We start from the raw sequence: 19,871 nt of genomic DNA on the forward strand, positions 1-19,871 counted from the left end.
AAGATTCCAAATTCATTTTAAGCAGGATTGAAAATAAATAGATACTTTGACAGGAAGAACTTTTCTGATTCCAATGAATTTACATGAAATATGAGGAAGAAAAGATACAGCAATTTTTTTTTGGTCAGAGCTAACCTTTCATGCCCTTAAATCTCTTCCCTATCCTTCACTAGAACACTGACAGACATTTTAACTCCTTGAAAGCCACTGAAAATGAAAGTTCCTGGACATTTCCCCTTGGGTTGAGTAGAACAAATATTACAAGTTCTATAAGTGCAACATGAATTTTTTAAAATGAAAAAAAAATAAACAAATAAGAGTAAAGAGATTATATGGCATCACTGTTTGGTATACAATTATCTTGTTCCTTAATTATCATTTTAGCTCCTAAATAAAAACAAAGAGGCATTTCCTTAGAGACTAAGTCAAGAATTAAGAACATAGTTGGAAGAATAATCTGTTTATTCTTAAAACACTGTTAAAAGATGAAGATGTTATGTTCAACGAGAAAGCACCAATAAAAACAAAAATTAAAATTTAAGTAAAACTTTAAAAAATGATAAATTTTTAAAAAATTAGAGACATGGGAAAATAACAGAAAAATATACCTATAATTATAGAAACATGGCTTTTATAATTTGTTTATAAATTCTTTCTGATACTATGATGAACAACGTGTAATTCCTCAGAGTTTTAGGTGCATGGATAGTAATAACAGACTATTGCAATGGTTCCAAACTGAGGTGTAATGAAATCCTTTGGAGAACTTGATAAATATTTTTTAAGATTGCACCTCAAGATTATTTTTTCCAATAGTTCTAGAATGAGCTCAGGAATTTCTATTTGGATTCATAAAATATGTGTTCAAAAATGTTGATGCTACTTGTCCAGGGACCACACTTTGAGAACCACAGGGTTACGTGATTAACTATAGCATATTCAATTCCAACCTTTCATTTTTAAACTGAAGCCTACTTTGTCTAGGCCTAAAAATTAACCTATGCTCATCTTTAAGGATGCTATGAAAATATTAATACTTCCTAAAAGACTAATAAATAAATTTACAATGCCATCAAAGTACCCTTGCACATCAGTTTTCTTATTCATTTTGCCATTAATACATGTCACAGTATTGGACCCATCCAATTGGTAAAATGTTGGACATTTGTAAGCCACTTGATCTCCTGACTTATATGACTCCTTCCTCAGTCCTGTGAGTGTGGCACCATTGAAGTTCAGTAAATAAAAAAATCTGTTCCTGAGAGAAAAAAAATATGTGTTTGTTCAGTAAATCTTAAAATATGTAATATCTAATAGTAATATTCTAAAATAATACTTAGCAACCTATAGAACCAATGAATACCACATAATATACTATTTACAACGTGGCAAAATATGATCAAATTTGACATCAATTGAATTGTTCTAAATTTATCAAAAGTATAAGACAGGAATGACACTTGAAGAAATAGTAGTAGTTCTAATATTTAAGGCCTGAGTTTTACATTCAAATAATTTTTTGCCCACAGTTGCAACATGTATTATATATTTCTACTTTTGGTTTCTGAAAATGTGAATTACTTACAATATTTATTCCAAACCTTTAGAAAGTAGGTATTTTAGTAAGATTACTGATGAACTAGGGTAGATTACATAATGATGAGATTGATGAGTAAGGGTCATTTTCTCCAGGAACAAAGATAAGAAGTCTGAGAATTTACATTAGAGGACGCCAAATGATTACACAAAATGATGTGAAAAGGAAGTAATTTGGCTCATAGTGTCAATTTTTTTTAATTACTAGGCTATAATTCTCTACCAGACTCAAGAAACTTCAGGTACCTTGTAAAATTCTAGAATTACAGCTTACTTTCTTATTTGTATCACTTATACTTTGAATTAGGGAATCTGTCACACATATTATAAAATTAAATACACTATACTTATGCATTCTGGTGGGTAGGACCATTTTCCTCCTAAACATTTTATAAATGCAGGTCCATCAATTCCAAAACCTTCCCAATGATTGTAAGTAACTTCTTTTCCATATGGGTAACTGTCTAACTCATGAGACACAAAACTGTTTAAAATGGAAGGTGGAGATTCACAAGGAAGTCCTAAAAAATTAAATAATGAAAGAATGAATCCAAGATTTGCTAACTCAGAAATAAAATTTTATATGTCAATTTTATATGTCAATTTTGATGTATCACAGTTTTTGAAAAGAAATAATAATAACAGAGAAGCTACTATGAAGTCACAGAGAATGTGCACAGTCTTCCTAAGTTCACCTTTCTCATGTCTGTCCAACTCTCAAACTGAAAACAGAAGCAAGAAATTGCAATAAAAAATGGCAATGTTTCTCTAACCAACCATGAGTGATAAATGGAAACACCCAAAATTAATAACATTAAATACATTATCAAGTATTATGAGGCATCAGAAGAAACACTGTAAGAAAAGCATTTTTTAAATATTTAAAAACTTGGTTGCAAAGGAAACTCTGGAACTTATATGAGTTTAAATGCACTACTCATTACATTTTTCTCAAAAGAAATGCCAAAGTGAATAGTGACTCCATAATGAACCAATAAAATTAACAAAAATAAGATTCATTCAGTATTGCCAAACTATTTTAATGGTAAAATACATGAATAATTAAATAACATGATAATCTCTAATATATTCCTCCCCTGACTTTGACTACATCATATGATTTTTCATTTTTTGTACTCTCGATTATTTAATTATATGTAATCTCAGATCAGAATTCAAGCTTTCATATAGTCCTCACCTACACACTGAGGTGTGTATGCCCTTATGCTATGTATTCCCATCTTCCTCAGAGGTTGTCGAACCATCTCCACAAATATAATTCAATTTAGTGCCATATGCATTTATTCTGGATTCATTTATATTTCTCCAGTCTTCTAAAAATCTAGATGGACTAATGGTTCCATGGTCTATACCAGGTGGTTGAGAACATGGAAGATTTTCTATATGAAAACTAGAAATTGAAGTGTCAAACAGAAATAAAACATTTAAATTAAAACTAAAATCAAATACTGTTGTGGTATGTCACCACAATATCTATGCTATCCTCTTCTCCAATATCTCCCTTGATTTGTTTCTATTTTATTATAGGAAAAATAGTCATACAAGAAATTTTACCTGCTATTTACATTAAATAGCAAAGTGTTGTCCAATTTTCTTGACAGAAATGAAAGATGGTGACTGATTTATGTACCTGAATCATAACTTACAGTTTCAGGACACAGTGTGATAGACAGAGAGAAAGGTCTTCATCTTTTTCATTTACATAAAGAACAGGGGATAATTAAATTCAATTGAGAGCATGTAATAAACCAAGTTGCACACTACTTGCCAACACCACGTGGTATTGACTGCCATCTTCCATTTTTGCACATGATTTCTTCTGCTCCCTGAATCAGATAATTTTCTCTGCAAAGAACAGATACTTTTTCTCCATCCTGATATTTCACTGTGGTTGTCACATCTTCAGCTCTGGGAATCTGAGGTAGAGGTGGGCAGGAGTCTCTTTACACCTGTAGAAAATATTAAAATTAGATTTCTTAAATACAAAATGATAATTCAAATATATTTAAAATATATTTCAAAATTAGAAAATTCAATAGCCCTGTATCATAAATGATGATGTAATTATGTTGAATGTTTATATATGTTATACCTTTCAATTCATATAGTAGTTTAGTATTACCTAATTTTTTTGCTCCTCCTTATCGTTTTCCCATTCATTTTAAGCAAAGTTCCTTATTTACAAGAAATTTATTATTTATAATCTTTAGATAATCTTAGATGAATGATACATTTAAATAACAAATATTAAATAAAGTATGCATGAAGTTCTTTTTAAAATATGCATGAACAAATATATTGGGACTGGATTAAGACCCTTCTGAAATAATCTACCAACAGAAGCTGATTAGCCAGAGGAAAAATTTGCACTAGTTATCAATATGGTATTGCCTCTAGATTCTTAAATGTTTACAAATGATTTATAGTGTGCTATTTGAAGTTTCAGCCCTCCTAAACCTACCATTTAAAAGCACACCTACACTGCCTAGGTGTGGGAAGGCATCCTTATCTAGCAGAATCAGAAGTGGTTAAGCCATGGGACATTGAGGCCTGACTCCCAGGAACTGACAGCCATAAGAGTGTGGGGCCCTGTGTGGGAGTGGTTCCCGGTCTGGTTATATGATATTATTCCTGAACAAATTGACTCCCCTAACTCCACCCCATCCTGTTCATCACAGAAGAAGCCCTTCCCAGTCCTGGCCCCTTTACCTGTGTGACTATAAATAAGGAGAGTTGGGCTACTCCATGTTGTTAGAGGCCAGATCTGGTATGGCCAGATTCCTTATGCCCCCTCTTATTTAAAAAGAGTGTTGGCTCTTGTGTGTTTATTGGTTAGATAAGTTTCTGGGTAATTGATTGATTTACAGCCAACATTGTCCTCCAGCAGTTAACCCTTTTCTATCCACATGGGACATGGCAGTTACCCCAACACCTAGGAGTATATAAATTGATGGTATACACCCAGTTTAATGACTACACAATTTAACTGTAGTTACAAAATTAGTAGGGTATAAAAGACTCCTCTTTAACTTATATCTGAGTTTCTATAAAACTAAAATACCTCAGATGCACCTAGATGGTTTATAATGTGAAGATGAACTATATTCCAGTTGAAAGGGGAAGGGCTCTGGATGGATCTGGAAGCAATTGAACCTCTGATTCTTTAAACTTGCTTTCTCTATTCTACTGTGTTTTTCAATTCATTAAAAGTCTTATGCATGTAAGTTGACAAAATTCATAACCCTTTCAAAACATAGCAAAAGGAAATAAGATCTGCTATTAATAAACAACAAGAGAGTTAACTTCACTCACAAAAAAAATAGAAATTTAGGGCTGGGGACATAGCTCAGTTGGTAGAGTGCTTGCCTTGCGTATACAAGACCCTGGGTTGAATCCCTGGCACTAAAAAAAAAAAAAAAAAAAAAAGAGGGAGAGAGAAATGTAAGTGAAAACTGCACATAAAAGACTCTTTTCTCTCTATCTCCATTGGCAAAAATCCAGAATTAGCTAACGTCCTCTATTGATAGAACTCTGGAGGGGAAAGCATTTTCTCATGCATTCTGACTGCGGTGTATATAATTACTGGAATTGAGAAGAATATGTGAAGTTAACTATCTTGTTGCTTATTAATAGCAAATTTTATTTCATTTTTCTATGTTTTGAAAGGGTTATGATTTTTGTCAATTTACATGTTAGGAAGGATAGCTCTTTGTGATATGAGCTGTAAATATCTCCCTTAGTTGTCTTTTTATAAAAGTTTGTCTATGATGCTTCTTTCCATAAAAAATTGATTTTTATGTAACAAAAAGTACCAGTGAAATAATTTTTGATTCAGGGATTTTGAGTCATGAAAAGTTAGATCTTGCTAACTCCAGATTTGCAAAAAAATTTTTTGGAGTTTTCTTCTTATTATTTAATGGTATTGTTATTTAAAAATATTTTTGGTACATATGGAATTTATCATGGTATATGAGGGAAGACAGGGATATTACTTTACTTATCCCTTTAACATTTATTGACTACTTCTTTTTCCCAGTGATTTGAGAGGAAGTCCTCATTATACATTCAATTTCTATATGAATCTGAGTATACTTACATCTGGGCATTATGTTTTGCTCATAGGGATGATACTCTGAAATTATTCAGGCTTTTAGAAATGCCTTAATGTGTTTTAGTTCTGATCCCACTCTATGTTTATTTTTTTTCCACTAAATTTAGCATCAGGTGATAGAGCTTAAACTGTTAAGTTTTAATTGAGATTTTGTTAAATTTACAAATTACACAACAATATGGTTCTTCTATTTGTAGAAAGGCTATTTTTTTTTTTGCTTCAGTGGTATTTTGATTTTAATTTCTAATAAGTCTCACTTTTTATTGACAAACATTAATATATTTTTTGTTAATGTTGTATATGAAATCTTTTCTTCCATTAAAACTTCCAAAAGATATATAAACTACTGATTTTTGTATGTAGATTTTGTACTTGGTAAACTAACTGAGCTATCTGACTGTTTGTAGTAGCTGTTAAGAAAATATTTTGAATCTGAAAAAAAAAAGTGGTAAAGAGGAAGAAAAGTGTACACTGGAAAGAACTGTAAATCTTTTCAAGTGTTTGCTATGCTGTTAACAGCTCATGGACATATTGTACTGAACAAACTTGATTCATGATTATTATTTACTCCAAGGTTTCTGGTTTTTCTTATTTTCTCATTCTATTCTTAAATATTTTGACATATCTTTCAATGTATTTTCATGTTTATTTTCCTATTTCTTTAGGTGTCTTCTTTTTTGATTTCTACATTATCTGTTTCTTTTATTGTGTTCTTTGTTTTCTAATGTATGTTTTAATGCTATAAATATCTCTGCATTTGTTCTATTCCATAGATTTCAGATTATACTGCAATTACTGTCATTAATTTATGGTGATTTTTAGTAGTAAGCAATCGATAAAGAAGTTGTTTCTTTTCCAATTTTCCAAATTTGTAACACGACTATTTAAGATACGTAGTTAGCTCTTTCTTTACTCAAATTTTTACTTTTAATTTCAAGAAAATGTTTTAGTAAGTTGATGATTTAAAATTCATTTAGATTTTCTCAATCACACAGATATGGTCAATTTTGTTAAGACCTGGCTACCTTAAAATTAGATAATATATGCCTTAGGACAAGTCTTTAAAAACTTGGAAATAAATATTTTATAACTATAAAAGAGTTACTTCACAAGGAAAAACCAATCTTGAATATATGTATATATCTAAAAATATCAAAATACATAAAACAAATATAGAACTAAAGAAGAAAAGGCAAACTGAATCCTAGATATCAATATTGACACAATGCATGCTATGACTTATTGAACAAATACATAAAAGATTTTGAAACAATGTGGATCAATTTGAAAAACACTATTACTCACTTTAACCTAATCTTACTACTAGAATATATGCATATTTTATGTGGAAATGGAGTTATAAACTAGATAGAAAACATACAGTGAAATAAAAAAAATCATAATTTGAACTCATGCAGAGTATTCCTGAGGAATGAATTACATGACAACATAGTTTAGTAAAAAAAATTATCTATATAAAAAATACATGGAAATGAATGCATGCACTTCAAAATAATAATTGTTGTGCTAAAGGACAAATCACAAGGAAAATCAAATATATTTCAAAGGGAATAAAAATTACAAATAAATTATATATATAAAATATATATAACATTATATATCATACATACACTTTGTGTTTATAAATAAATACATTTAAAAAATAAACATACATTTTAATTTATAAAATATATAGTTAAATATTCATATACATATTCATACATCTATCTTTGTGGGACACAGCTAGAACAGGTCTCCAAAAAATGGAGGTTTGATGTTTTTATTTTAGAAGTATGATGACTGAAATTCATGCATTAATTTGTAAATTAAAATGATGGTAGTGGGCTAAGAACATACCTTAGTCATGGAATGCCTGCCTAGTGATGGGAGATGCCAGTCCCTAAATGATATCCCCAGAACCATGCACAGAAAAAATGAATAACGTAAAAATTAATGGTAGTAGTAAATTAAACTCAAAGTCTTTAGAAGGAAGAAACAATAAAGTTAGTAGAACAGAATATTGCCAAAATTTAAGAAAGAGAAGAGAAAAAGTTATCAAAACTAAAAAGTGAAATTTTAAAATCTAAATATGGAAAAGAGAAAATGGGAACAAATTAGAGTGTTAAAATTGGTTACTAAAATTAATAAAATTGGATAATTTGGCCCATTAGGATTTGGCCCAAAACTTCCTGTGTTGGTGCAGAAATGTTCAGAGGTGAAATGATTGAATTGTGAGAGCTCTATCCTAATCAAACCATTGCAGCTTGAATGGACTGAGTGGTAAATGAAGGAAGTGGGGGAGGTGGGTCACTGGGAACATGCCCTGGAAGGGTGCTCATCATCCCTGTGGCTCCCCGTCTCTGCTTCCGAGCTACCAAGATTCACCCAATTCTTCTCCGCTATGGTCTTCTGCTATGATATCCTGCCTCATCTCAGGCTCAGAGCAATGGATTTGGTCAACCATGAACTAAACCTCTGAAACTGTGAGCCCCAAGAAACTTTTCCTTCCCTAAGCTGTTCTTGTCAGGAGTTTTTCCTCAGGAATGAAGGATTTAAGATTCTTTATACATATGTGTGCACACAAACATGCAAAATTCACTGTATTGTCAACACATAAAGACAATGAATTTAACAGTATTCAATATCCCCCAATGATCAAAAGTTCTCAGAACAGAAAGTCTCCTACAATTGGATAAATAGCATCTACAGAAATCCCAAAATAACATGACAATTATGATAAAATATTGAATGGAGACTGTTGAAATAACTTAATATTTCTATAGTAAATTGATTCTTTTCTATACATATTGCTTAACAACTGGCTACCCATACAGAGAAAAAAAATCAAGTCCTACTTAATCCAGTACTTGAAATTAATGTAAGGATATAAAACTAAACTAGAATACTATAAAGTTATAATGCTTCAGGAAGAAAATGTAGAAGAACATGTGTACTTCACTGCATGTAATTTTTGTTTCCTTTAAAAAATAAATTATGTTAAAATATATGCTATAGATTTGGGATTTTTATTTGTATGGTAGTGCTTCCTATATATCCTAGTCTTTCAACAATATTGAAGCTAGTGTCCACAATTAGAGAGAAAATCACAGATACGAAAAACTAAAAGACTGCAATGCTCTTTTCTATTCAATTGAAATGCAGGATTCAGTACCACTCAGACTTTTCAATGCAGATAGAGACAAAATTTACCTTGCAGCTTAAAAAGTGTTGGAATCAAAACATAGATAGATTCTTTAAAAGCACAAAATATTCCTTTTACATGTGAGGAAAATAGAATAAATTTTAGAAAACATTGTAAACAAGAACTTACTTGTGCAGGTCGATTCAGGATCCCATCTTCCATTGACACAGATTAAATATTTCTATTCCAGTTCTAGCCTACATTTGTAACTTAGGTGAAAATTATGATTATATTCATTTTAATCTGATTAACTTGCCTCATATACAATTAATCTTGGTGCTTCATACTTCTTATGTTGATCTGTTGCTATGAAATGTAAATATTTCCATGAAGTGATCAATTATAAGAATCAGACAAACCTAAAAGTAGCTGTACAGGATAATGAAATTGTATTTCAAAATTGTAAAATGAAAATGTGATTTATGCCTATAAATTCTATCAAATTATTCCTGGTCACGACTGCATGAGATGCACCCTTATGTATGAATGTTAAGTCTCATGTCCTGTCTTTGAAATATCAGAGAGAATATCTGTCATAAAGATATTTTATACTTTGGGAACTGCAAGAGTACAAGAGACTCATTTTTCAGATATCTCCATAGTAAATAGTTATCAAAAGACAAAATTTGGTCCCACATTTGAAATTTGTTGCTGAAGGTTTATATTCATTTGTTTTCCTAATTGCAAACATCATTATATTACCTATAATCCAGAATCCTCAAATATTAAAATTAAAACACCATATATGGAAATATAACAAGTTGTTAGTTCAATGTATTTTTTTGAGCATGGTCTCATAATATAATAAAATCTACCTAGAATGTATAGAATAGGACATAATAGGACATGAATATTTAATGCAGATTCGTTATATGTGACAAGACAGAGATAGAGACAAGAGTAAGAGCAAGAGTTAGGAACAGACAGGGAGAGAGAGAGAGAGAGAGAGAGAGAGAGAGAGAGAGAGAGAGAGAGAGAGAGAGAGAGAGAGAGAGAGAGAGAGAGAGACTTGGCATAAGAAATTGAGTGCTTTCATTGGGAGTATTACTTAGTGAGAGAATGCTTGCCTGCCATTTCCAGGCCCTGAGTTTAATCCCCACACCATAAAAAGAAAAAGAAATTGGGTGTTTTAAAATTGTAATCTCATTTTCCATTCTTAGAGTCTTTGAGAAACTATATACCAGATCATACTATAATCAAATAATATTATAATGCCATAATAATAACATTTTGCTGACGCTGTTATGAGTGAAACAAGTACTGCAGAAGCTTTTAGTGTACCAAATATTTCAATAATTTGGGGGAGATGAGAATTCTTTTTGAATTTGATAATATGTCTGTATAGGTCTCTGATAATATTTCTTATTAACAATTTGAAAAGCAGAGTGAAGAGAGGATGAACACAGCAGAGAAAAGTCAGTAACTAGGAAAGCCCAGGAAGACTGCAAACCAATCTTACAAAAACTACAACACATGTGGTACCTGAGAATCAGTCTCATGCTGGGGTTGGTCCAGAGTGTTGAGGAAGGAAAAACAAGAGGTTGTGCAAGTCCTAGTAACTAAAGGAAGATCTGTGGCCAAGGGGAATGGTGTCCCTGGATTTGATTTGTTTCTCAAAGAATTTGTTTGTTTACTGGGAGGAAATAAATCTATTGAGAAGCATGAAAAGCTAGACTGGTGGAAAGGAAATGAATATTGACAATGAGTGTACAATTGTAGATCAACCTATGAGAGCTGGAAGGGCTTATATGAAGCTTACTCTAGACAGTAGGTAGAAGATGAACACAGGAAGAAAAACTATGTGAGATCAGAAGAAATAATATTTGTAGCACAAGTGTGGGTGTAATTTAGAATGAAAAGGTGAGAGTTCTTGTGCCTACTGTTAACTTGGGTTTTCCTCCCATATGAAATCAGATAAAACCATTTGTATATAAAAAAGAACAATGATGAGTGAGGTTTGAAAAATCTGAAGACACTTTTATTTCCAGGAATGTGTTTAGCAAAAAATGTAGGGTTAATAATCAACAAAATTTATTGATTCATTTGACAAAATCTTAATGAATAGCTTCTGTTTGTCAGTCTGTCTTCTGGGTATTGAGAGCACATGAGAACAAAACAAATATAAGTCCTGACTTGGAGAAGCTTGACCCCATTCTGGGATTAATTAATATCTAGAAATTCAATGAATAAGGAAAACTGGAAACCTAGGACAGTCTTGGAATTAAGGACCCAGGAAAACTCTAGGAAAGAACTCTAAGAAAAAAGTGAAGAACCCTTCCTTTGGTCATCAAAGACTTGATCCCCAACAGGGCAGAGTGAAATTAATCAGTGATGTTTGTTTCCTGGACCAACATTGAATGTGTCATGTGACTAAGTTGTAATAGTGACTGGAGGCCTATGGCCCACCCACGTGGCAGCACATCAACTTCACCTTGCTAACTTTGAAAATGAAAATTTATGCTTGTTAGACTCTCTGACAGAGAAAAGATTCTTATAGGAAAAAGTAGTCACATGTGGTTATTTAGTGGACTTTATTTCTTTGAAGGACAGAGCACCATATAGATACAACAGTAGTTTGCAAATGAGTTATATTTTCTTGGTAATGAGTATTCAGATTTTAAACATATGATGATCTATAAGTAAAATCTAACTCTATACTTATAAGATAAATAATATTAACAGAGATAGAAACTAATAAATTCTATTAGTACTTTTATTTATTTCTTCTGGAAACTCATTAAATGCTGAGTAATAAAATTCATTATAGGTAAGACTAGACCTTTTCAAGAATATCTCTAAATTTTACATGTATGATCGCAAATATTTTCTATGTAAAACTTAAACTTCATTAAGTGTGAATTTGAGAAGGATGTTCTCACCAACACAGAGGAAGCTGGGTCCACAGTCCACTAATACATGTAATTGATGTGTCTCCAATCATTGTGAAGTTTTCTGTACAAATGAACTCCACTGAATCCCCATGGTAATATAGAGGGGCAGAAGGCTGGGCAGAGCCATGGTCAAGTTCAGATATAGCTCCACATGTTCTCTCCTCCTCTATGTAAATTTCACAAAAACATGTTCTTAATGAAGACACAATATGTATGTTTAAAACAATACAAAAATGTTTCAGTTTAAATTTAATATTTTTAATAAATTAACAGTACATATTGGCAAGGTTGTCCACATTTCACCAACACTTTGAATTTTATTAGGTCCCTTCATCAGAAATCTGGGATTGCAATTATATCCTACCACTTCGTTGTGTGCATAATCGTCTTTAAAAATTTCCTTAACTTTTCCACTGAGGAGTAGAGGAGGTGGACCACATGAATGTACTTCTTCTATAATAGAAACAATGGTTAATGGTTAATGGTTGTCTATTTTGCACTTTAAAAATCCAGAGAAATGGAGAAATTTTTAAAAATTGATTATCATATGATTCATTATAGAATTCTTAATGAAAATAAATTTTTACATTCCAGTTATATTTCCAAGTTGAATAGCTTCTATTATAATAGCACTGGAAGTATTTTTAAACTCTAAGTGTTTTCAATAATGAAGATATTTTGAAGATGCCTGCAAACTGTTAGCAAATGTGGTTGTAGAAATTATATTGATTTTCCATTCTATAGTAACATTTTATCATAACGTTTTCAGAAAGTATCATCAATGAGATAAGCATTCGATCCACATTTTTAACTCATTTCCTAATATACTTCATTCAATTAACTATTCAAATATTGTTTAGATACACTCTATGAACCCTGAGAAAAGTCATGAACTATGTAAAAAGTCCAGTATTATTGGTAGCAGTATAGGAAAAATGAAAAGTAACAAAGTAAGTTCCTCTAGTCTCAGCCACCAAATTAGTATGTATGAATACTTTCAATACATATTTCAAGAAATAACTGGTGATTAAATTCTTAAACTAGTTTGTGCTTTCTACCACACAACACATATCAACAACTTCATGAATGGGATTCTAGACACAGTGGAAACCAATAAAACATTAAGAGAAGAAAAAAATTTATATTCAAAATTCTAATAATTATTTCTACAACAGTAAGGTGAATCTTCACCTTTACATACTGAGATATTAGGAGACCATCCAAAATAGTAGCATTGCACTGAATCTGGTCCAACTCTTGTAGGTCCTGATCAGCAGGAAAATTTCAACAAGTCTCCAAAATTATTTTTCTTTTGTAGGATCAGCAAATAAGATTTTTTCTATTTTGGGAATTGTGCATTCCCTTTCTAAAATAAAAAATAAAATAATTTAATGAGAATATGTAATTGATCATTGACAAATTAAATTTCACATATCATGTAAAAATGAGGTAGGTGTTTAGTGATGCATGCAGGAGAGATTCAGACAAATCCTCTTCCTGGAAATAAATGTTACATATTAGGATTTAATCCCTGTCTAACTCTTGTAGAGGACTCTGAGAAATATGGTGGTACTGAATGGCAATATATCTGTCCTAAAATTTAATTTCCAAATTCAACAAGTTTTCACTGAATATGACTTATTGTTGATATGTGTAAAATTTAATGTTACATTATAGTACTCTGAAAACATGAAATTATTCTCACTTATTAACAAAAACCAAATTTGTACAATTTTAAATTGCACATTTTAGAAAACTAGCATTTCTGTTTAATATTATTAAGAAAATGGATCATATAAAAAAGCAATTCTAATGTATTGAAGTTAGAGGAACATTAAAAATTGTGTAATTACTATATTACAAATAAAGAACAATCCTAAGAAATAGTTCAAAGCCGAACTAATAGTCATATCTAAGTGTCTTGAATCCTTACATTAATATTCAATCATTATATTATAACTTATTATTATTTTAATTCAAACAAGGAATAATGTGCAAAATCCTCTCACATTTTTTAGTTTTTTTAAAAAGTAGGTGACTTTAGTAAATAACATTGAAAAATCACTTTTCTTATTTGCAATACCTCTTTCTCACAAATTCATACAATTGAAGGCCACAATTAAAAAATTAGAACCATAGTAGAAAGAAAATGCATATTAGCAACAGTAAAGCACTAAAACACTTATCAAATTAGATGTAAAATAAAAACTATTTTAAAAAGTAATGCATCAAAAACTAACTTAAAATTTTTGCTGTGGGGCTGGGGTGCAGCTCATGCTTAGCAGGTGTAAGGGCCTGGAATCAATCCCCAAAAGCCCTCCAAAATTAATTTTGTAATTGTTTTGAGTTTTGCCAATTACTTGAGAAATACCACACCTGAATGAGAGTCACTGGGATTCCTCTCCTGACTTCTATTACAATCTTTTACATAAAATTTCTTTTGTCTTTGGAGGGGGTTTCAAGATGATGGAAGAGAGAACGTTGTTTTTGTGGGTGCTCTGTAGTTTGAAACCAAGAAAGGAGATAGGCAGCTTCTCAGAAAAGTGGGTGAACAACAACAACAACAAAAATGTTTGGGGGAACTTTACTGGAATTTAATGCTGGACATTCAAAGTAGATGGGGGACTCAGGAAGTTGGATATAATAAAATAAGGAAGAAATCCCCAGTGCCACAGCTGCTGCCACAGTTGGAGGCACCTGTCAGAGCAGCCCCTCCATGACCAAAGTGGAGGGATAATGGAAGTAAAAGAACTCACAGTTTGGGTAGGCTTGAGCTGTGTCTGAATATGGAGAGTTCAGAGATCAAAGACACTGCTCAACTAAACTGAAAGTTATGCTGCATAATATTCTTGTGTGGGAAAGAAGCCACCTGCTCTTCCGGCTGTATCCAGAAGGCAAAAGGAATCATTTTGCAACCCTGATATTGTGGCCAGTAGCTGGGAAAGCTGATTCCTGGCAAACCCAAGTTTGGTCCCAAATAAAGTCCTGGCAAACTCACACTGCATGACATAGGGTGTGTCTAAGTGACCAGGAGAAAAATCAAGTGTGGAGAGAGGTTTACACAGTGGACAACTGGGTGTGGAAACCCACCTGGTTCTCACCCTCCCACTCCAAACCTGCTGCTTGCAGAACTAGCTGGGAGAGTTGTGCCTGACTGGGAATAAAAGGGTGGGGGCAGGAGAGATTGAGTTTGGAGACTGAACCCAAACCCAGGAAGCGTGGAGTCCACAGGTGATGTAGTAGACTAAAAACTGGCTCCTCAGCCACAGGAGTGGAACCCAGGGAAGATCCCTGGGGTGCAATCTTCCAGAATGGACCAGCAATTGCTGAGCCATGGAGGCCCACTGGTATTCAGGGAAGAACCTGGAGCCCACCCAAGCCTAAACCCTGCCTTCAGGAGTGCAATCTACAGGATTACCTTTCTCTACCCAGCAATCCCACCTAACACTGCTGAGAAAGGAAGTTGAAACTCTTTTGAACTCCAACAGACAAATTCTTTAATTTTCCACTGAGATCTTTTTTCTTTTCTTTGTTAAATTGTGACCTTTGTTGGTATGGGCATTTATACATATTCATATTTTTCCTCATTTCTAGCAATTTTGAAACCAATTATTTTTTATTGATTAGTATTTTGGGGAGTAGGATGTTTGGTTAGTATATTTCAGTTTTTTTTTTTTTTTTGTATTCTGTTATTTTTATTTATTTATTTATTTATTTTCAGTGCTAGGGATTGATCCCAAGTCTTCTGCTTGCAAGGCAACCACTCTACCAACCAAGCTACATCCCCTGCCCTTATTTTTATTTTTAATTTTCAAAATTTTACCTTATGTGTTTTTTCTCTTGATTCTCTTTTCTTCTGCTAACATCCAATGTCTATTGTTCTCTCTTTCACACTTCCTTTAATTTTTTGTGACTATCTTCTCTCCTCTGTTCTCCTAATCATCACCTCCTACATCACTTCTGTTCTCTCCCAGTCCACTATTCAAAACTGTAAATCCATTTGCAAACTTAATGTTTTTACTGTGGGAAATGACTGATCATATCATTTCTGTTTATTTTAACAATTTGCCCTATAGATGTCATTACAGAAACTGTTTTTAATGCTGTATATTGCATTGGAGGTTCTTATTGTTTGTCTCCCCCTATATGGTTAGGTACAGGAAACCTTCAGGGAGACTACAGATCCACAGGGTTGAAACTCTGCTAACTCAGAGCCATATTGTTAGATGGGTAGACACACAAACAACATGAAAAGGCAAGGGAATGAATCACCCCAAACAAGCCAAGATACTTCAATATCAGAAAACATTGATGCCACAGTGGAAGAAATGTCAGAGAAGGAATTTAGAATGTACATAAAATGATCTTCAAGATAAAGGACCATGTAAGGAATGAAATCTGAAAGAAAACAAAGGAAATGAAAGATCACTTCAATAAAGAAATAGAGATTCTGAAAAAAATCAGGGAAAAATCCTCAAAATGAAGAAATCAATGAACCAAATTAAAAATTCAATGGAAAGTATTACCAGCAGACTACAACACTTGAAAGACAGAGTTTCAGGTAATGAAGATGATATATATATAATTTTTACTTGTTTTTTTTTTTTTTTTTTTTTTTCATTATAGGGATTAAACCCAGGGCCTCATGCAGGCTGTGCAAATGCTCTACTACTGGGCCATATCCCCAATCCCACAATACATAATAATGAATATAAAGTGGACTATGGAGAAAAATGGTAAGAAACTATAAACAGAACTTCCAAGAAATATGGGAAAACCTGATAGGACCAAATTGAAGATTTATCAGGTTAGATGAAGGCTCAGAGATACAAATCAAAGGAATCCACAATCTTCTCAATAAATTAATATCAGAAAATTTCCCAAACCTAAAAGTTATTTTGTATGTGTGTGGGTATGTGTATTTATTTTGTGTTCATTATATACAAATTCTTGATTTCTTCACATTATAGAAAGCACTGCCTTAATAAGAAAAAAATGATTTTGACTGTTGAGTATTAAACAACTGCTGTATCTCTATAGAGATAATAACAAAATGTGCAATTTAAAGAGAAATGGCAATGGACCAACACTGGAGAACAATCATTTGTCTTTGTCTGCCAGTCAAAATCATATAACTTAGTACTGACATAAGGAAATGTTAGTAAGGATTTTTTTACTCTAAGGTATTTAAGATTTCTATAAACCTGTTTTGCTTAAGTGGTTTATCATAATAACATAAACATCTCCACATAGAAAAGAACACCCAGGACATTTGAGTATCTGTCAATCTGTATACAGTTTTCTCCAACAAGGCTGAAGCAAGAATACTAAGTTGTCATATATTCAATTTTTGGAGACTCACACTCTCCTGGAAAACTGTGTTCACTTGGTCATGAATCTTTATAAAATTGTCAATAAAAAGCTACTTTCACTCAGTTAGTTTCTATTGTTATCTCTGTCGCTCCTACTCTCTCTCTTTACTTCACAGCTTCACATTTTCCAGTCATGTCTAGTGACATTGGAAAGGCCATGAGAACCATATATTCATATCTCATGACTTCTTAATTTATATTGTTTATTTTTGCAGTGTGGGGGATTAACTCGGGGCTTTGCATTGGCCAAGCTCTCTACGAGCCCTTTATGAAGATGGTCACTTGGTATTGTAAAGGCTTCGGCTGCACACAGCATGGATTGCCTTCTAATCATGGAGATCATTTTAAAAGCCTTTTTCTCATCTAAAATAAAATTTAAACTTTTGTGATCCAGCACTGGTCTATTCTTCTAATGTTAGTATATATCTTTCTCCCCTTCTCAGATCAATGGGTGTATGTGTGTGTGTGTGTGGCTGTGGGTGTGTGTGTGTAGTGCTGGAGAGCCACAAAAAGCCCCCCCTATGCTATACAAGTGCTCTTTGCTAAAGGCACTCTTCCATCCATGAGGTCCTGGCCCGGTGGCCTGAACCCTTCCACAGGGCTCCACCCCTCCACACTGCTAATGAAACTCAACTTTCATCTGGAACTCAGGAGGAACACACACTGTAAACAACCACAGTACAGGGGCAAGAGCTCAGGCACTTAAGTCACACCTAGCATTGCCCCAACAACCACTGTGAAAGCACCACAGCGGAGGGGCAGGAGCTCAGGCACCTGGTCACACCTAGTGTAGCCCCAAATTCGGGCAGTGGTCTGGGGTGAACGGAAGGACTTCGCATGGGAATTCTCAGCTTGTGGAAACAGAGGAAGCTCGGGCAAAGGCCACATCATCAGAAGTGTTCAAAGCAGCAGTCCTGTTTTTTGATGGTCGTCATTAAGGAAAAAAGCTGAGTAAGGCCCAAGCTTCCAGGGATCAGTCTAGGTGAGCTGACACACGTGTGTACACGAGGAACATGGTGACATCAGGTACCCCAGGGGCCTGCCTGGAGCAGAGCACAGAATGTGAATGAGATCCACATGAGCAAGGGACCCTTCCGGAATTGAAGGGAAGCTATGGGAACCAGAGAGAAACAGCTGTAGGACGACATAATGGAAAGGAGAGGGATGGCCACTGGAAAGACTGCCTGCAGATCTCAGCCCAGCAGGGAAGAAGAGCAGCTTGCAGGGAGGGCCTGATGGCCAGAGGAGCTGGAGGAAGGCCACGGTGCCCTGACACAGGCAGTCCTCCCATCTCGGGAGTCACCCAGAGAGCAAACACATGAAACGCTCCTGTCCAAAGTTGGGCTGTGGCCGAGTGCAGAGAAACCGCCATCTGGTTTCCGGGCTACAGGACCGAGAGAGGAAGGGCATGTAGGCAGGGCAGAACACAAGTAGTGTGTTCCAGGCAGAGGGAAGAGCAAGGACAGGGGCCCAGGTTCCAAATGTGCTTAGAGAGAACAAGGGACAAGGGAGCCTTGGCAGGCCACCCCACTGAGGGGCCAGGATCCCATGCTAAGCCCACCGAGTACCAGATCAAGATCGAACAGGGGCTTGGAGGTTCTTGTGTCCTTGCGGTCACTGGGAAAACTGAGGCCCTGGCAAGGGGAGCCTCCTAGCTCCGTCCCTTCCCTGTCACCCTCAGGAAACTCTCCTTATTCCCCACAATGCTGTACCTGGGTCGGACTCACACAAGCGTGGTGCCACCCACCCTCATTGTACCCACTTCACCTAGGGTGACACACACACACAGCTCTTCAGACAGGCTAGGAAGAATATCTAGAATTCCCGAGGGGTCCCCCAGTGAACTACATCAGCAGGCGCTCTGTACCACCCAGCATCTCCGGGCCACCTTTGGAACAGTCACCAGATGGGATCTCGAAAGCACCCAGTCAGATGACTGTGCGGGTCATGTGAATCGCACCTGAGTCTGACTCTTACAAGATCCGTCGGCTGCGCGTGTCGGGAAGAGACCACGGTCCTGCACGATGGTGCGCACACCATCTGACTCAGAGCAGAGAGAAGCAGGCACACCGAGAGAGCCAAAAGGGAACTCCCTGGAAGCCACTATCCTGATCAAGGTTCCCAGCTTGACCTCACACTCTCGCTCTCTCACCTGAGACTAAGGCTGGGGGAAAGAATGGAGAGCACACGGAAATGGATGTACACGGTGGTCCCTACACTGTGCCTCCCTCTCTCCCAGATCCGCCTTATTGCCGTGGTCCGCTATATATGAGTCTAAAGCGTGTGTTCCATTTTGTGACAGGTCACACATTCTCTCACATGAGTTTGTGGGCCCCTGCGCCTAAGCACAATGACACGCATGCGCGCGCTCAGGCACACACGCACACACACACAAACACACACACACACACACACACACACACACACACACACACTCACTCACTTTCGCACAGAGTATGGTCTCAGTAAGGCCCCTTGAATGAACGAGAACTCTGAGGCGTTCAGAGTTCGGTGACATGTCCACAGTAAATCAGAGGGTCACTGGAGGAGAACGGATCTGAAAGGAGCCACCTGAGTCCAAAGGCTGCGCCCAATCCACTTTCTATGCAAAGCCTGCACTCCTCTTTTGCTCTGTGTCTTCAGAGTCCACCCACACCTCATGACTTTGACTTGAAGGC

General features: G+C 34.9%; 1 protein-coding gene across 1 annotated transcript in view; it reads right to left on the bottom strand.

The window, feature by feature from the left end:
- The window catches only part of LOC306642324 (complement factor H-like), a 309,798-nt gene that overhangs the window by 73,495 nt on the left and 216,432 nt on the right, over positions 1-19,871 (bottom strand). Inside the window, exons 2-3 of the mRNA XM_079108003.1 lie at positions 2,795-2,996; positions 1,944-2,117 (exon numbers count right to left, since the gene is read on the bottom strand). Coding sequence (XP_078964129.1) covers positions 1,944-2,117; positions 2,795-2,861 — 241 coding nt within the window. The 5' untranslated portion in view covers positions 2,862-2,996. The remainder of the gene's footprint in view (positions 1-1,943; positions 2,118-2,794; positions 2,997-19,871) is intronic.

The sequence above is a fragment of the Sciurus vulgaris genome (assembly GCF_902686455.1).
Source record: "Sciurus vulgaris genome assembly, chromosome: 12".
Classification (NCBI taxonomy): Eukaryota; Metazoa; Chordata; class Mammalia; order Rodentia; family Sciuridae; genus Sciurus; species Sciurus vulgaris.